General features: G+C 36.0%; 1 protein-coding gene across 41 annotated transcripts in view; it reads right to left on the reverse strand.

The window, feature by feature from the left end:
* The window catches only part of CEP128 (centrosomal protein 128), a 407789-nt gene that overhangs the window by 277550 nt on the left and 109410 nt on the right, over positions 1 to 20829 (reverse strand). For all 41 annotated transcript variants that reach the window (XR_014313195.1, XM_082736376.1, XM_082736360.1 and 38 more), the window contains one exon: positions 2396 to 2746. Coding sequence is in view for 40 of the 41 variants with exons in the window: in XM_082736376.1 (XP_082592502.1) it covers positions 2396 to 2746 (351 nt within the window). In the remaining variant the exon portion in view is untranslated. The remainder of the gene's footprint in view (positions 1 to 2395; positions 2747 to 20829) is intronic.

Genomic DNA, 20829 nt, shown 5'->3' on the forward strand with positions numbered 1-20829 from the left:
AATACAACCCTTTAGCCTTCTACTACATTTTTAAGTGGCAAATCTTAAAGCAGAAAATAAATTACACTGGAAAAAAGAGAAATGGTAGTAGAGAAACACAAAAACTGTATTGTTTGAGCATAGAAAATGTCTTAACAAGGTTACTTATTAAACAATTTACTCTGTAAAACAATGTGTTTTATTTGGAATTTAGTATTATTTTTATTTTAATATATACTTCCAAATATACCCTCGAGTAACTTTTTGAAAATAATTAGCTCAAAACAACAAAAAACAAAAAACAAAAACAAAACAAAAAAACCATATGCTGTATTCCTAAATGCCTTGGGGCGGTTTTGTGATTTTATTAAAAATTAAATACTCCTTAGAGGTATTACTCAGTAAGACATAAACATATAGACGCTTTTTTCCGAAATTATTTACAACGTACTTCCATATCATGGATTTACTGGACGCTTACATGTGCAATGAAATAGCTGTTACCCTTTCTTCCTTGATTAACCGCTGCTCTAACTCCAACACGCGGCATTCATTTTTAAGGCTTTTAAAGTGGAAATTACAATGCCTGCTGTGATAATTGTGATACTATCCTAACTGTGGCAATCACTTTAAAACTACTTCTTTGCTTATCATTAGCAATGCTAAGTGATAAAAATAATTATATCAAGAGCATTCTGGGAAATAATTGTTTAACAATTTTGAGTATCTAAAAAAACTCCATCTAGAAAACTCTGCACCATGGATTAGGATACTGTCTGATGACATGGACCCTTCTACATTTCCTCTAATTAAGTAAAATCCCCAGACAGTTTTCAATCAGTCAGTCCCTCGCACCCACCTTCTTTCTAGCTACCTCCCCTACCGTCATGCTCATTGAACCAGTTGCCAGACCAGACTGACAACAGGATAATCAAGGTAGAGCAATTTCCTGGGATCAGATCAGTTCAGCTTCAAGTCTGAAAGCTTTAGAGCTGCTTTACCTCAGGGCAACTAGTCACCCAGTATGTGTCAGATGGGTTAAACTGAAAAAAGCACTCCACAATGAGTGCAAGGTGATCACTTCCCCCAGCCTCTAGATGTCCACGAAATTCATATCTAAATGGTAAAGCATCTTTTCTGGGACAGCTCATCTGAAATAAGCATCTGTCACTCCTAAGTGCTGACAACTGATTTTATAAACATAATGGCCTTACATTGTGCTTTCCTTTGAAAGAAAGTCAACTTATCCAAATGATTATTCTTTTGGAATGTTCAGAATTCTGGACAAGTGACAAATGACAAAGCAGAAATGATAAACCAAGACTATACATGGATAAAAATCAACCCTGACTTTGCTGTTTATTATCTTACAAACATCTAGGCTTAATTCAACCCAAAGATATAGTTGAGAATCAACACAGGAGCACAAAATTCATTTAAAGTAACTGATGATACACGGGAAAGACGATGTGAAATGCATACATGGTTCAGTGAAATGCTTTTTGTTGCAATCAAAAAGGCACAAAAGCAGAGTCTTAAAGAGGCTTGTGACCTGATAATACTGCTCAGGCAGTGAGATTATGAACGTCATTCATTTAACAAAAGTCATTATAGTTGCTGCCAGAAAATGGTCCCGTAGTAACTACTACATATTTAAATGTTCCTTTCCAACCAATACTTAAGTTGAAATTTACTAAAAAATTAGATTTTAAAATACATGCACTGGGGGAAAAGTCAGGTGATATTATGGAAGACTTTGTGATTTTTTTTTTCCATTTGAAAATCAAAGAATAATTTCAGCTTCGGGAACTAAAAGCCAAACTGAGGGAGGGGACGGGACCTCTCTTTTTTTTTTTTTTTTTAAATAAACATATAATGTAGTATTAGCCCCAGGGGTACAGGTCTGCAAATTGCCAGGTTTACACACTTCACAGCACTTCACCATACATAGCCCATACCCTCCCCAATGTCCATAATCCCATCCCCCTCTCCCTACCCCGCTCCCCTCCCCGGCAAGCCTCAGGTTGTTTTGTGAGGTTAAGAGTCTCTTATGGTTTGTCTCCCTCCCTTCCTACTCCCAAACCCCCCCACGTTGCATCTCCACTTTCTCATATCAGGGAGATCAGATGATAGTTGTCTTTCTCCGATTGACTTACTTCGCTAAGCACAATAGAGGGATTTCTTTCTAAGGGCCAACTCTAAAAACTCACAGAATGTTCAACTGTGGAGAAGACTTTAAAAACTTAAAAAATTAAATTACTTTTTACCTTGAAAAAGCCAAGACATAAAGACTCTTCTATCAAGGACATCATGATAGGGTACATGCACAGTATGGCACTCAAGTGTTTGTTCAAAGGATGGATGAATGAATGGTCGGTCACAGCAAAAGCACTCCTTAGGAATTTGGATTTTATACCTGATTATTCTTGTCTGTCAGTTGATCAAGAGTTTCAGACTGTTTCTCCAGCGCTCGCTCTAACTTCTTGTGCTTAAGCTTCCACTGCCTGATGGACTCCTGAGCTTTCAGTTTCAGCTCTTCTCTCCTCTTCTCTGCCTCCTGCCTCAGGGCCTCTGACTGCTGGAACTCGAGGAGGTACTGCTCCGCCTGCTTGGTCGCATCCTCCGCATGGTGGGTCAGCTCTGATATCTGAAGGTCAGCACGCTTGTGTTTAGCCTCACAAGTTTCAAAGTGATTCTGGATCTCCTTAAGCTGATCCAACATCTGTAGCTGCTCCTTTTCTTTGTGCTCCAATTGATGTGTTAAATTCTGGGAATAAAGCATGACAAATATTAGGAACATGTTCTTGTCAAAACTGGATGTCTAACATAGCATCAAACAAGAATCTCTAATGTCTGAGAATGACTGAAATGGGAACCACCTGTACCAAATTTCATTAGTAGTCTAGAAGACATGAGTCCCTCTCTGTGTATTTTATGGGCACCTAAGTTGGGAATAATTCGTTATAGAAATAGTTCCTCTTTTTTAGACTACTTCATTATCCAAATAGGGAAAACACATATTTTCTAGTTGACAGTCACCAAAGTAGAAGGACTTTTTTTTTTTTTTAAGATTTTATTTATTTATTTGACAGATAGAGATCACAAGTAGGCAGAGAGGCAGGTAGAGAGAGAGGAGGGGGGAAGAAGGCTCCCTGCTGAGCAGAGAGCCTGATGCAGGGCTCAATCTCAGGACCCTGAGATCACGACCTGAGCAGAAGGCAGAGGCTTTAACCCACTGAGCCATCCCGGCGCCCCATAGAAGGACTTTTGATGAGAAAAACAACGTGCATCACTTTAGTAAGAATCTAGCACTTGGTCCAACTGAAAAAAATGTCAGTTTTAAAAACTGTCAGATTATCACAGCAGTCATATGTAATATTTCACTTTCTGGCAACACATAAATTTTGTTACAATAGAATAAAAATACCTAATAAAATATGCACATTGATGATAGAAAGATCAATATAGATAATATTTTAAAGTTCATTTAAAAGACTCTCAATAAAGTGTTTATAGGCACATTAATACCAGCTAAATCTAATGTTATAAATTTGCTAAACTTAGCTCAAGCTTACAAAAATCAGGGTAGGATAGATTTTTAAACAAACAAATTTATTTGAACTACATAATAATTAAGAAAAGCAAACCTGAACTCTTAAAATCCAGCTTCCCAGAATGGGTCAACAATACGTTTGGAAATTGCACTAACTCATCATGCTTCATACATATTTTCAATTTGAAAAGACCTAGTAAGGATCTATTTTTAACTTAAAAATGAGAGGACACTTTTATATAACATTTTAAACAAATAAAAGAATATTGTAATCATTAACATTAAGCCACTATTATAGAGCTTTGGAAGGGAGTGACAAATTAAGAAATAATGTACCCCGTGTGCTGCCCCTCCTGAGCCTTACTTTCCAATGCTCAGGTGACAAAGGTAACATGAAAAGGCCATGTTCAGGGGACTAAGATGATACCGGAGCTGGACAAACAATAAATATCATCTACATTGCTGTAAGGCTCCTACAAATGCAGGCTGGAAACATTTACCAACTTCCCCTGATTCTCACAGCAGAACGTCCAGTTCCAGATTCCATTATCCCCGCACCATGGCTCAAATAAGTGAAATACAATTTCTTTCATGGTTAAAGTCATTGTTTGACATCATGGCAAAAAATACAATAAAAATAATGCCTTGAAAACAAGTTTCATTTTCAGAGCAACAGGTTTGTATTTGCTCAGTTTGCTAAATTCAATGCAGCATGGAAGAGATGAGTCACTCCTTTATCTACCCAAACAAAATAGTAAATTGAGAACTGTGCACTTGTTTGTGCGGAAAGTTCTAAAATGAAATCAGAAAGCCATAGTGGTAGTGGTTTGCCCTTTTGCCCTTATCTAAAAGTTTTATCACTAAGATAGAAATCAACTTTACTAACCCGTCGTATTCGCATGATTTCTCCATCAGCAGAGAGATGCCAATATTTTTTTTTTCTAACAAACACTTCGGAGAGTGGGTACCCTTCCTACATGTTAAGCACATAGCTTACAAAATGGTTAATAAGACCTGGCTTTGATACCAAAAAACTAAATAATATAAACTGGGGAGATACTCACACTATCAGCTAGATTACAACTGCAAATGATGCTAGATGCTAAAATGAGGGACAATTACCTGAAGGGGACTAAATTCTACAGTGTGGCTGGGGAGGGTTTCTCTTGGGAGATGACATATGAGCTGAGATCTAAATGAGAAGGAGCTAGCAATAATAATTATTATTACTACTAAAGTTTACTGAGCACTTGAGTTGTACAAAGGATTAAGCAGATACTTTATAAGAATGACCACACTTGGTCCCACTATTACTATCTTAATTTTACTGATCCGTAACCAACTCTTGGAACCTGCCCAAGATCACACACCTAATATGTGAGCAAATGGGATTTAGACCCAGATTGTCTGGCTGGAGAGCCCATGTTTTCAACTCTTTGCTAAGTGGCCAGATTCTCAGATGAGCCTAACTCCTTGTCTGTCTGTCACCTACTCTCACAGTCCTATCTTAGTGGTTCTGTTCAGAAGGGCCATCTATGAAACAAGAGTCCCAGTACTCCCTTCTCCCCACTACTCCTCCTCTCATCACTTTTCCCCATTCCTCAGGCCTTTGGCTTTATCTCCCCATCTGCCCAGTTCCCTCACTCCTTTTCTTCTCATGCATCTGCTCTTCATTGTCAGGAAGATGACCATGCCCTGACATTTCTTTTGCTGGCTTTAAATCCAAGTTTTTTTGACCTAACTTCTTTAATTTTCATTTTAACCACTCCCTTGTTCACATTTCAAACTCCTTTTTAAAGCTGAAATTAAATGGTAAAACTACCAGCTCTGGGGGAATTAACACATATCCTGTTTCCTATATCAGGTTCCTGAATCCTCCAAGGAAAACCAAACAGGAGTATCAGTTGATGTGATGGCATGCAGAGGCAAGCCCTTGGTGCAGAAATTCTACTGCATGCCTCTTCCCAATCCACACAGTGGCCCTTCCAAAATGGCCTGCCTCAGACCCACCATCTTTTCTCTCACTTCTAGTGTGTAACATAGCTCCTTAAAAAATGAAATTGAAGCTATTATGCAGGACATCCCTTAAATTTCCTTAATGTACCATTTTGAAACTTAACCAATGAATAGTCTGTCCTCCTGTCTAGTCTCTGAGGAAAGGGGATCTTCCCTAGACAAATTAGCCTATCTTTGTAATTTCCTTCCATATACATCAAGGGTTTCATACATCAATTATATCTTCTCTTCCTTGTACTGAACCTCTCTTTTCCTACTGGATCATTCTTCTCTACTATTTACATCTTTAAAAAAAAAAAAAATCACAGGATGCCTGGATGGTTCAGTTGGTTAAGCGGCTGCCCTCGGCTCAGGTCATGATCCCAGTGTCCTGGGATCAAGTCCCACATTGGGCTCCTCACTCAGCAGGGAGCCTGTTTCTCCCTCTGCCTCTGCCTGCCACTCTGCCTGTGCTCATGCGCTCTCTCTCTCTTTCTCTCTCTCTGACAAATAAATAAAATCTTAAAAAAATAATAAATCACAGTAATAATTTTTTCTTAATGAAACAAATTGAAGAGGATACAAACAGAAAGATAGTTCATGTTCATGAATTGGAGGAATCAGTATTGTTAAAATGTTTATATTACCCAAAGCAATCTGCAGTTTTCATGCAATCCCTATCAAAATACCAAAAGCATTTTTCACATAACTAGATCAAATAATCCTAAAACTTGTATGGAACCACAAAAGACCCTAATAGTCAAAGCAATCTGAAAAAGAACAAAGCTAGAGGTATCATGATCCCAGATTTCAAGATATACTACAAAGCTAATATAATCATAACAGTACATACTGGCACAGAAATAGGCACACAGATCAACAGAATAGAATAGAGAGTCCAGCAAGAAGCCCACACTTTCATGGTCAATTAATCAATGAAAAACGAGGCAGAAACATGCAACAGGAAGATTCTCTTTAATGGTGTTGGGAAAACAGCACAGCTACATGCAAAAGAATGAAACTGGACCACTTTCTTACACCATAGACAAAAATAAACTCAAAAAGACCTAAGTATGAGATCTGAAACCATAAAATTCCTAAAGAAAATATAAGCAGTAATTTCTTTGACATCAGCCATAAAAACAATTTTTCCAAATACATCTACTTTGGCAAGGAAAACAAAAAGCAAAATTAAACCATTGGGCCTACACCGAAATAAAAAGCTTTTGTACAGTGAAGGAAACCATCAACAAAACAAAAAGGCAACCTACCTAGTGGTAGAATATATTTGCAAATGAGATATCCAATAAGGAATTAATATCCAAAATATATGAAGAACTTAGACAACTCAACATCAAAAACCAATAATCCATAAAAAATGGACAGAAAACCTGAACAAACCTTTTTGCAAAGAAGACATACAAATGGCCAACAGACCATGAAAAAAATGCTCAACATCATTAATCAGCAGGGAAATGCAAATTAAAACCACAATGAGATACCACTTTATACTTGTCAGAATGGCTAAAAAAAACAAACAAACAAAACACACACACACACACAAGAAATTACAAGGTGTTGGTGAAGATGTGGAAGAAAAGGGACATTCATTCACTATTGGAGGGAATGCAAATTGGTGCACCACTGTGAGAAATGGTATGGAGGTTCCTCAAAAATTACAACTAGAATTATCATATTACCCAATAATTCCACAACTTTTTTTTTTTTAGTGAAAACACTAATTCAAAGGGATACATGGACCCCTATGTTTATTGCAGCATTATTTACAATTGCCAAGATACAGAAGCAACCCAAATGTCATTCACAGATAAATAAAGATGTAACACACATGCGCACATGTACACACACAATGGAATATTATTCAGCCATTAAAAAAAGAATGAAATCTTGCTGTTTGCAACAACATGGGTGGACCTACAGGGTATAATGCTAAGTGAAATAAGTCAGTCACAGAAACACAAATACTGCATGATTTCACTCATATGTGGAATTTAAGAAACAGAACAAAGAAAAAAAGAGACAAAAAAAAAGACTTTTTTCCCCAGCTTTTTTTTTTAATTATGTTCAATTAGCCAACATATAGTACATCATTAGTTTTTGGTATACTGTTTAACGATGCATTAGCTGCATATAACACCCAGTGCTCATCACCACACGTGCCCTCCTTAATACTCATCACTCAGTTATCTCATTCGCCCAACCTACTCCCCTTTCTGCAACCCTTAGTTTGGTTCCAGGAGTCTGGAATCTCTCATAGTTGTCTCCCTCGCTGATTTCTTCCTATTCAGTCTTCCCTCCTCCTTCCCCTATGGTCCTCTGTGCTATTCCTTATGTTCCACATAGGAGTGAAACTATACAATAATTGTCTTTCTCTGCTTGACTTATTCCACTTAGCATAATTCTCTTCAGTTCTACCCATGTCAATGCAAATAACAGGTATTCATCCTCACTGATGGCTGAGTAATATCCCATTGTATATAAGAACCACATCATCTTTATCCATTCATCTATTGAAGAGCATCTCACATCTCAGCTCCTTCCATAGTTTGGCTACTGTGGACATTGTGTGCCCCTTCTTTTCACTACATCTGTATCTTTCAGGTAAATAATAGTGCAATTGCTGGGCTGTTGGGTAGCTCTATTTTTAATGTCTTGAGGAACCTCCATACTGTTTTCCAGAGTGTCTGTACCAGCTTGCATTCCCACCAACAGTGTAAGAGGGTTCCCCTTTCTCCACATCCTCACCAACACTTGTTTTTTTCCTATCTTTTTATTTTTCGCCACTAACTGGTGTAAGGTGGTATCTTATTGAGGTTTTGATTTGTATTTCTCTGATGGCTAGTGATGTTGAACATTTTTTCATGTGTCTGTTAGCTATTAGTGTGTCTTCTTTAGAGAAGTGTCTGTTCATGTCTTCTGCCCAGTTACTGACTGGGTTATTTGAAAAAACAGACTCTTAAACACAGAGAATGAACTAGCTATTTTCGGAGAAGGGGGTGAAAGGATGATGAGGGAAATAGATAAAGGGGATTAATAGAACATTTATCTTGATGAGCAATGAGAAATGTATGAAACTACTGAGTAATTGTGTTCACCTGAAACTATTGCAGCACGATGTATTATCTATACTTGAATTTAAAAAAAAAATCACAGAAATAATTTTTTTTAATGAAACAGACAAACAAAAAAAAACCTTATCAATCTGACATGATCGAACCAGTACTCTATACTCTGCTTCCTATTAAGTCAGACTCCTGGAAAGAGAAGTCTACACCTGGTACCCCACAATTTTATTCCTAATTCATTTCCCCATTCATTGGATTTGGTTTTCACACCTATTATACAATTAAAATAGCTCTCATCAAGATATTCAAAGATCCTCTTTAGCCAAATACAATGGACTCTTTAAAAATCTACCCTAGTTTCTTTGTAGCATGTGGCACTGTTGATGGCTCCTTCTGTTTTATAAGTCTTTCTTCTTCCCTGACTTTCATAATACCCCTCTCTTCACTAGTTCTCCTTTTATTCCTGCTCTTTAATCTCCTTTCCTTGGTCTCTCCCACCATTTAGCTTTTAAATACAGATAACAGTCCAAAATTCTAGAATTACACATCATTCTATCTATAAAATATCTTCAGTAGGTAAGAAAGCATGTAGGTAGACAACGATACAAGTAATTTTCAATTCAGAAGCCAGGATGATTTTCTAAACTCCAGACCTTTAAACATTGAATTATATAATGAAGTCCTACATCTGGGAATTCCACAGCTTCTTAATTTTAGCATGTCAAAAAATTGAATTTATCTGATGCCCAACTCCTAACAATTAAGGTAGTTCTACTAATAAAATGGCAGTAATGGCTTTCTCTTCTGAGAACGTATAGAAACGGGAATGGAATTGTATATTTAAATAGCGAGCCAAGTTTGAAGTAACTGCTGTAGGAAAAGAGAAAATGAACAAGAGATAAATGTTTAAAAGCTAACAAACAGAAAAAAGGTCACAGTTAGATAGTCTCAAATTTATAATAGACTCAAACATACAAAATTCTCTGAATATCCCTAACAAGCTCTTGAACCCAGGAGGAAAATAAGTTCAGCATTATTTATTCTTCTATAATTACAGAACAACAAGAATAGGCACATGATTAACATATGCAAGCCCCAGAGCTTAAGCACATAAATTTCATTGTTCTCACATTTTAAAAATTACAAACTTTCATATTAACATATTTCATACAATAACTCACTTAGAAGAATACTTGAAAACATCATGGCATTAATTGGGTATGTAAGTATAAATGAATAGAAAAGGATGTGGTTCTAATTGTAAATAATTGTGGTTCTTACTACTGATGGGAAAATAGGATTGAATTTGAACTGGATGAACCCTGCCTCTAACTACTCTGAATCTGGAAACCGCTGCCACTGATTTGCTCCCATCAGTCTGTCTGCATTATGCTTCAGGTAAAACCTGTCATAGAACTCCTGTCTATATTCATTCCTTGGCAGGTCCTGTTCAGCCACAGTTTTGATGTTGTCTTTAATCCATCTTCCTCAAATAACAAATCAGAATAATCTAATTGTAACAAACATTTCTGCCCCATCAATCAAGAGAGTATTTTACAGAACCCTCACAACAATCCTTCACATACGCACACATCTATAGAGAGCACACAAGTAAACAAACACATCATTAATCCATGGATAAATGCTTTTAGGGTGGGCAGATATACCAAATACTAGTATCTTCCTATGTACTACATGAAATGTAAATAAAAGGCAATTTTCTTATTTATTCCATTAGGATGATTTCCAATTCTGTTATTACTACCATACATTCCTGGCAGCCTCTTCTACCCTAAAGAACATTTTATAGTTAAACTGTGTGAAATTATTTCAGCCACTAGAGCAGAGTTGTTAAATTTCATATCGTTTAATCAAGTCTATTACTTATTTCTCACTATGTAAGTACTGTCAAAGACAGGAACTATCCAAAAACACAGAATTTTTTTTTTTTTTCCCCACTAAGAATTGTTTCCAGTTATATGGGAGAAAAAACTTTGGTTCCTACTGGGAACATTTTATATTCTATAGCTGGGCCTGAGAATTAAACCAACACAAGACAGATTAACAGGGAAAAAGCACGCAGATTTTATTTAATATTTTTACATAGACATAGGAGCCTTTGTTCGGAAAATGAAGACCCTACAAAGTGGTTGGGATCAAGAGCTTCTACGCTTTTTTAAACATAGAATTTGTGGGGAAATGACAAGAAAAAGGAAAAGGGATCTAATAAGCTTCGAGGGGTAATAAACTGTGGGAAAGTGGCTAGGAATTATATGGGGGGAATCTAACTGAAGATTGGGGTTATTTTAGGTTCCTTTGTACATATCCACTTTGGAATCAACTCCCAATCTCCAGAGATTAAAAAAGGTTTTATTCCTGGTAGAGGGAGTGTACCTTCCTCATGGGAAATATTATGACCTTCTTTAGGTAGGAAAAGAGGTCAGAGTACCTTTTCTGCATCTACTATTTCTCAAGTGCCTTCAGCTCACAATAATCAATATGCCAAAGTAGAACATTTGGGGATGCTACGTTCTGATCCCTTTCACAGCACCTTACCAAAGATTTATAAACACTCCAACTCAATCTAAAACTATATACATTTCTCTTTCATCTCTTTCTCCTTATTTAGGTGGGAAAAAAATGTTAATAAGCAGTTGTGTCAAGGGTCTCAGGTTTGCTGATAACTAGAAGGATTCCCCGGATTCAGCATATAGTCATACTTATGTTGAGATTTATTAGCCTGAGAAGATACAAGGCAAAATCAGCAAAGGGATGAGAACATGGGGTGGAGTCCAGTGGAACCGGGGCACAAGCTTCCAGGAGTTCTCTCCCTGCAGTCAGAGGGTACACTCAATTCTTCCAGCACTGAATTCTGACAACGTGTGTGAGGTACTTGCTACCAGGGAAACTCATTAGAAACTCAGTGCTCAAAGTTTTCATTAGAAGCTAGTCACTTAGCTACTGTCTGCCTAGTATGGGCCAAAATCCAGACCACCAGAAGGAAAGCAGTTGTTCAGCACAAACCACACTCTTTGTAAAAAAGGTCTAAGCACCGTGAGCTACACCTTATCATTTAAGGAAAGTTTCTTACTTGATTATTATTAAAGTTCCCAGATGCCAAACAAGGGCCTATTTTGGAAGCTGACCTAAGGAAAGAGTCTCTCTACTTTGTTAACTCCCTTCTTTCCAGTAGTAAAATGGCCAAGGAACAGACAGAAAGAAAAAGAATCTATTAAAGAATGCATTATAGCTGCATTTAGAAGATGATAGAACTTTCTTCCTTTAAAATTGATTGGCCTTGGCTACCAATGGCTTCCTTTTTAATTACTGCAGTGTTTGCATTCAAATTATAACTACAGACAGCCCACTCACATGAATAAGGCATTAAAATGAAAATAGAAAATGAAAAAGAGATACTCTATTTTAAAAATTAGTATGGATAGGAACCATCATAAATTCTAGCTTTAACTGTTCAAACATCTAAGATCATAATTTCACATATGTGGATTACAAAATAAATATTTACCAACTTGAAATTACCAAAGTGGAAAAACTGGACTAGCTAGGAGAATAATGGAATAAATTTATAGAAGTAAGAAACCAGTTCCATCTAGTATATGAGGATCTTCCTACCTGCCTTCTTTTTATTTCTCATATTCTTGAAGAATTACTAAACCTACTTTGAAACAATTTCCATTAAAAGACAAAAAGCAGACTACTATGTAGGTAACAACAATGATTATTTGTTCACTGATATCACTAACATACAGTGTAGCACAATTTTTCCAGTACTCTTATTTGATAGTCAATGCATACAAAGGATTGGGCACCTTAGGGAATATTTAAAAATGAAAACTTCATCCCAAATAAGGGTCTCAGAATATTTATTTTAAATAAACATTTTCATCTAGTATTATGTACTTTGTGTGAGACCTTTAAGGGTAATGAGAAAAGAGCCACACTTTAATGACTCAAAAACAACATCCTAGGGAAATAGTAGCATATCTGGGAAAGAACACGAATCACAGACTTGAGATCAAATCCCAGCTCTGTCACTCTATGACCTTAGGAGAAGTGTTTACCATCTGTGAGCCAAGGCAACTAAATTTATAAAGAGGACTCAATAACATCTACATATCAGAAGAATGATCACCTACACAAAATCAGTTGGATAAACATCTGGAAGACTCATTGATTGGCATACTTTACAAACTCAACAATGCAAACTCAAAGGTTTATTGCTAACTAGAAACAACATTAAAATTAGAGAGGTAGGCACCTTGGCCGCCCAGCCAGTTAAGTGGTTGTGTCTGCCTTCAGCTCAGGTCTTCCTCCCAGGGTCCTGGGATCAAGCCCTGCGTTGGCTCCCCACTCAGTAGGAATCTGCTTCTCTGTCTCCCTCTCCCCTCAGTACTACTTGTGCATGTTTTCTTTCTCTCAAATAAATAAATAAATCTTTCCAAAAAAATTAGAGAGTTAATCCAAGACCTGTATTATAAATATGAGGAAATTGAGGGACAAGGAGATAATCAATCCAAGTTAAGGGAAGTAGTTTACAGCAGAGAGCCACAGATCCCCAATAGTCAAACTAATATTCATTCCACTTCACTGTATTACTGACTTGGATACTAGCCAAACAACCTCTTAAATAATTAAGTAAGCTACCATGTTCTTTCCTGAGATAGGAGGAAATCCTAAATAGGAATTACACAATCTCTGAGGCATGGATGTTTCTGCAACATTTTTTAAACTGAGAGGAAAAAAAAAAAATCACAGAATAGAAGTGACTTGGTTAAACAAAATCAGGCATAGAATAGTTTTCCCCTTCTATATTTAAGACACTGGCTAGGCACTGAGGAAAGTATTAGATGAGAAACACTGGTTAGGACAAATATGATCAAGCAGGAGGGAAGAGACATCACCGTTAGATAGCAAAGCAGAAACAGAATTTAAGTTAGTAAATTTAAGAGAAACTACTCTGATCATCAAGAACTCATAAAGAAAGGCACATAAAATAAGGAGACAATGAGCAAACTCACGTGTGAAGAAGAGAAAAGATTGGGTCACTGATAAAGGACAGGCATTTAAGACCAACAGTAGCACTGACTAGAGCCACAGACTGGGCCATCAGGGCTATTCAAGAAGAGTAAAAGTTCAAGAGGGCCAAAAAGAGATTAAAAAGGAAGGTCAGAAACCAGGTTGGGAGAATGCTGAAATCCAGTTTAAGCTTTCAAAAGTTTCTCAGCAAGGGAATAACGTGATCAGATATGTGCTCGAGAAAGATTAATCACCAAAGGACATTATACTAACACTAGGATATTAAAATATTATAGCAACATTAAAAATAATTGAAGATCATCTTTTTAAAAGCAGGAATGGACTTTTAGAACCAATTTTTTCTCATCTGAATTCAATCTCAGCAATCAAATTCAATCGAGCTTGCTTATAATAGATAAGAACCATCTATAGCATTCAAGAGAATAGGGGGAGAAAAAGAAAAAGAAAAACACCACTTGTCAGTCTCATTCTTTCTGAGGAAAATACAGGTATGTTTCCATTTAATCAAATAAATATTTACCGCACTCAGCAACAACCAAGCTGCTAGAGACACAAAAAGATGAGTAAGAAAGCATGGTTCTACATTCTACTGCTACAGAGAACCATATAGTGTGGTTAGGCAGACACCTAACAGTTATTTTAAATAAATGTGATACATATGAGCAATTTTTCTCTCCTGTATTTCAAATTCTGCCTCTTTTCCCAATTTATGCTACCTAATCTATACTTAGATTTCATTCTTCGGTGTCTTCATCTGTCCTTATCTTTATATAACATTTTCTAACAACGATTCTTTGTCAAAAAGAAAAGAGCCCTGAGCTAACACCATTAGGTGATGGCTAAGGGAACAAAAAGAAGATAATTCACAGTTGCTAGTGAAAGTAATAAAGACAAAGAGCAAACATGGGGGGGTGGGCAGGAGGGGAGAGGCAAAAACATAGCTAGAGAGAAAATGAATGCCTATGCCAGCCAATCTCAGAACTCAAACAACAGCCAACACCAATAAAGCAAGAGTATGCACAGCACTCTTGTCCTCTGTTTCCCTTTGGTGCCTTCTTTCATGATGAAAGCGCTCATAACATTGGTGTTGTCGGGGGAAATGTGGTTGAGAGGAGAATGGGGAAGAAGGAAAAGATTAACTAGAGAATCTGATCAAATAGACAGCTCTCCCAAAAAGTCTTTTGGTGAGAATTTCAAATAACTTGATTCTGCAATATTTGAAAAAGAATTATCCCAAATTAGGGGCAAGCCAAATGGAAGTAAAGTCATTTGTACATTTCTTTTAATTTTTATAATTGCTAGTCTTTGAGTTTTAGATACATCAAATATATGGTATAACAGAAATATGAAGACGCACACATCACACAATTTTTGGTGTGATGTTTACTCACACTAGAGTAAACATATATATCGTAAAATTATGTGTTTGTATTATACTCATTTTATCAAAAATTAAAAAACAAGTTTAAATATTAATTATTATGAAGATTAAGAGTTTTTATAGCTTGCAATGATGACAAGTTTATTTTAAGAACAAATGTTCTAATTCCCAAGTCTCCTGGGTTGGAAATACCATGCTTAATTATAAAGTTTCTCATATGAACACATACAAACTACAATAGAATGATGTGTTTTACAACATAGTTTCTAGAAACCCAGCACAGTGAAAGTAGCAACTACCCTATCAAAATGATACACTGAAACAAAAAAGATATTTAAAGTATAGGCAAATATAAAGCTCAATTCTTTATAAGGACAAAAATGGTGACATTAAAGTTAATAATTAACAAACACGCCTCAAGGAGAACACCCTTCAAAACAGAATTCAATTAATTATCTTAACACTGACTCTGAACAAAGATAAGACTAATTCCAGCCCAAAATATGACTTCCTTAAAGCAGACACAAGATGCAAACACTAACTGAACAAGGATATTATATCCAAAATGAGATGCAAATATCGCAGCAAGAGGATTGATTCAAGAGCAAAAAAAAAAAAAAATTAAAATTTTATTTATACTTTTTGTATTTATTAAAATTAAACTCTTTTCCAGCATGCTGGAACATTTTAGGTTCCATGTGACAAGTTAATTGACGTGTATAGATGATTTACTTTTAAGTAAGCTAAAATGGACAGGAAGCTTTAAAAACAAAAACCTGTAAATAAACTACACATTGAGGGGTACCTGAGTGGTGCAGTTGTTTAAGTGTCTGATGCTTAGTTTCAGCTCAGGTTGCAATCTCAGGGTCATGAGATGGAGCCCCATATTGAGCTCTGTGCTCAGTGCAGTCTACTTAAGATGCTTTCTCCCTCTGCCCCTCCTCCCCATGCTCACTCTCTCAAGTAAATCTTAAAAAAACAAAAACAAAAAACAAACAAACAAAGAAACTACACATTGAATATAACATTACCAGTGTATGGATAGGTATTTGTAAATGTGACATGAGGATTAACGTGAATTCAACTAGCATTCACAGAGTGCCAACTATGGACACAAGGCTAGGCTCAAGGGCTATGAAAAATACAAGGCAAGGTCATGTTTCTCAGCTAAAAGAAAACCTGATTACTGCCACTGTGGTTTATGACGTGACTAACAGCAGTCAGCCCCCATCCCTACAATATACTCTCCTATTCCATAGAGGCTACAAAACTCAATGTTTAGCACTCACTTAAGCTAGGTTGGGGATGGGGGATGGCAAATTAGACTCAATACAGAAAGAATTAGAATGTAGAAATGAGGTAGAGACAACATAACTGCTAATGTGGCTCTTTGCTACTGGCCAGCAAGGTCTTAGAGACAAGATTTATTTTGTTCCACAGTGAATATTCCCTTATGAATATCCCCCTTTGTGCTATCCCTTTTTGGAAGCCTAAGCAAGGCCACATCCACCAGTATTATTATAAACAACTATTACATAAAACACCTAGAGCAGTTCTCTTTCCCACACTAACCCTAATTGATGTTATAAAGTTTTGCTTGTACTGTGTAAACAAAAGAACAGATTTAATAGGATTTCACCTGAAATTCTCAGCCTCTCAATTAAGCCATGCCCCATTCACCTCTATTGGGACATTAGCCTGACATATTCTTGCATGTTTTGATAGACTCATTCATTTCTGTATAATTTAGGTGTTTTATGAACTGATAGTGAGAGGACAACTAATCAATTTTCCACAGTCAGGAGAATTAAGGGAAGTCTCTGAATAAAAGAACTCAAACCAAGCAAAACAAGCATGGTAGATAATACAGGCACAGGAAGCTAGACTGGGTCAACACTCGTTGGGATTTCACTATTTAAAACTTTTTAAAGTCATGATTGGTGGACAGTAGAATATACACTTAAAATCTGGGAATCAATTTTTCTTAACTCAAGCAAAATATCTATTAATAATCTTTAAAAACTGATTCAAACCCTTTTATGAGTTAGGGACCAGCCACAAAATATCAGGGGCTACTGTAGTAGTCATGTCACAAATAATTCTTCCTTTACAAAAAGAATCTTCTGTCTTTTCTAGACTTCTAATTTGACTACGTACACTATTATCATTTTCTCTTTGCCAAATGAAGCAGGGACACATAAAAAGACATTAATCCCAAATAACAGGTTGCTCGGTCTTTCTCAGTGATTAAAAATAATTATTTCTCCACAAATCCTAGGAGAACATATCTGCTTCATACAACTAGAGTTTCCTTGTACTTTTTAATGAAACATGATACTAAGCTTAAGCAAAGTACAGAAAATAATGTTCAATTAATTAAATACATTCATCTCTTTGTGAAGAAATAAAATATTAACTTCTGTTTCATTAACCATGATGTTCACTACATGAAACATTTTAAATACACATTTCTTCAGAGTGTTCAACTTATTACACAGGGGACACATAATTAAAATCTAGGCCCCAGCAATACACTGGGGAAATTCTGACCCCGGCATACATCTCTCAAGTACATTTGTGTCTTCTTCATTTTTCTCACACTCTATTAGACCAATAATTTTAACTCTGCAACTCTAATGTTTAAACTAAAGTAGGCACTTTGGGAGAAGAAAATTTGAATATAGATAGGATAAAACCATTCTTCTTTCAGAAGGTTGGTATTTGGAACTGCTTTTGATTGAGGTGCAACAACCTCTGATTAACACATTTGCTATGAAATGCAATAGGACAAAGCAGTTATCAATAAAAGACAGACACCTGTGTCTTACCGGTATTGATTTGACCCCTGAGAGGACCAAGATAAAGTACACAGTTCAACTAAAGAAATATGTCATCTCTAATTACATTACATATAGTGAAAAGAACTTAAATGTAATCTAACACTTAATATTATTGCTCTACATCATTAGAGAGTATTACAGTTTACTGGAAACAGATCAGACACATTATTGTACATGATACAATAGCACTGTGTACCTGAGAGAAATCAACTTTTCTTGATTTCTCAATTTTGATTTCTTGAGAGAAATCGAAGCTAAGGAAGCCTAAATGAGATAAAAGAGTCCTATTTTCTTTTTTTTTTTTTTTAAGTAAATACAGTTTCAAACAAAAATAACAATCCCCTGAGATTCCAACCCCACATCCATTAGGATGGCTACCATTAAAAAAACCAAAAGCCAAGTAACAACAACAAAAGCAACACAAGTATTGATGAGGATGTGGAGAACCTGGAACCCTTGCACATCGTTGGTAGGAATATAAAATGGTATAGCCACTGTGGAAAAAAGTATGGTGGTCCCTCACAAGATTACACACAGAATTACCTCATGATCTACTAATTCTATTTTGGGATATGTACCCTCAAAAATTGGAAGCAGAGTCTCAAAGAGATATTTATATATTCATGTTCATAACAGTATTATTCACTGTGGAAGCTAAAATGTGGAAACAACCCAAGTCTCCATCAACTGATGCATGGATAAGCAAAATGTGGTATATACATAGAATGGAATATTATTCAGCCTTGAAAAAAAGGAAATTCTGTAATATACTGCAGAACAGATGAACTTGGAGGACATGATTTTAAGCGAAGTAAGCCAAGCACAAAAAGACAAATACTGTATGATTCCACTTATATGAGGTACTCAGAGTAATCAAACTCATAAAGACGAAGTCTAATAGTTATAACGCTAGTTGCCAGAAATGGGGAGGGAGTTATTAACTGATACGGAGTTTCAGTGGGTATAAGATTGGATGATTATACAATGTAAATTTATTTACTACCACCAAACTGTACATTTAAAAATGGTTAAGATGGTAATTTTTTTGATTTGTATATTTTACTGCAATTTTAAAAAAAAAAGAAAAATAATATACCCTTTTTTGACTCCAGTGGATTTCCTAGGAAGGACTGGCTATGACAGATGTTTCTTTAATCAGTTCTTGACAGAATCCAAGACTACCACACTCCCACCATACAGTCTGTCGCACTCAGACCAAGTAAGATCAGCGTACTTTCCATACCAACAGGAATTCAAGACATGGCTCCTAATCCAATTTCATAGCGTCCAATCACATTCCCACCTGTTAAGTTTCACCTGTATTTAAGTAAAATTAAAAAGTCACACTGACCTCATTTCAAGTGCTCTAGGACTACAGATGGCTAATATGTTGAACAGCACGGATATAAAACATCTCTATCGTTGTTGAAAGTGCTACTGGACAATGCTAATCTAAGGCAACCATTGATTCATATCAACATGACTTGATATTCTTTACAATTTTTCTTCCCCTTTGTATAGGTAGAGCTCCTTTCTTGTTCTTAATGTTGATTATATAATCTTTCAAAAAAATAAATTGCATGAATTTTACCTAAGAGTGAAAAAATTCTATTTTTTCTCAAATATCAATACTTAGGACATATATTTTGTGGATACAATATCACTGAACATGATTCAATGGCTTGGTTTTAGTTTAGATCTAATCAAAGTTCATTTTATTTTGATATTTGGTTTCAATTATTATCTTAGCTGAATCACACCTGGCCTGTTAATGTTAATAATTTACCTAGAGATTGTGTGGATTTTTTAAAATATCAATTGGAAATAAAGACAACATTATTAATTCCCTTCCAAACAGATACTTTTCCTTTTCCTTGAATTACTGCCTAGACAATTACCCCTATTACATTGTTGAATAGAAGGGAAGTGTCTGCTGCATTTCCAATCAGTACTTGACTATTAAGTACAGCGTGTACTATAGGTTTTTAGTAGATACTCTTCGGTATCAGGAAATTTCCCTCTCTTCCTTTTTACTAAAAGTTTAACTCTTTTTACTAAAAGAATTTTAGTAAATTTTTAATTACTAATTAACGGATGTTGAACTTTCATAAATACATTATCTCTATGCATTGAGACACTAATATAATTTTCTGTTATACTGACTACAAGTGTTAAAACAACCGGGCACTGCTATAATGAACTGAATATATAGGAATAATACATAACCACGATATCAGTCTTCTGTTCCATATATAATCTGTGAATATCTTCCCCCAGTGTAGCTTGTTCTTTTAATTTTCCTAATGCAGCCAAATGCAAGAAAAAAATTTTTAATTTTTTTCAAGTCTGATTTATAATAGTTTCATTTATGATTCATGCTTTTGGTGTCCTAGGAGGAATCTTTGTTTACCCAGTGTTGTAAGTCATAATACAGTCATAGTAAGTACACAGTAAGTCAAGTAAGACTTCTTTTGGAAGGTTCTGCTGTTGTTGTTGTTGTTGAGTAAGCTCTACACCAAACGTGGGGCTTGAACTCAAAACCCTGAGATCAAGAGTTCTATGCTCTATTGACTGAGCCAACCAGGTGCCCCTGGTAGTAATTCTTTTAACTGTTTCACTTTCTTCCTCAGTATTAGTTATATACCTATTACTCTTCTTCTAGTAGTTACCATAGAGATTACTATATGCATCCTTCACTTACTAGTATATGAAGTAGATTACTAATTTTACAGCACCCTTCAATGAGAATCAAAGACCCATTAGAGGGGCCATCATCCCCCAGATGAGTGGATGGAAGCTCTATTCCAAATAGACACAGTCAAAGTCAAAGGACTGAGGCTCCCTTTTCCCAACCAGTCCCCCCCCCCACTGGGCAGAAGGGATCACAGACTTAGATTGCTCCTGTCCCAGTTATCTCATACAATGAAGATTCCACAT

Source organism: Mustela nivalis, assembly GCF_964662115.1.
Source record: "Mustela nivalis genome assembly, chromosome: 6".
NCBI classification, from domain to species: domain Eukaryota; kingdom Metazoa; phylum Chordata; class Mammalia; order Carnivora; family Mustelidae; genus Mustela; species Mustela nivalis.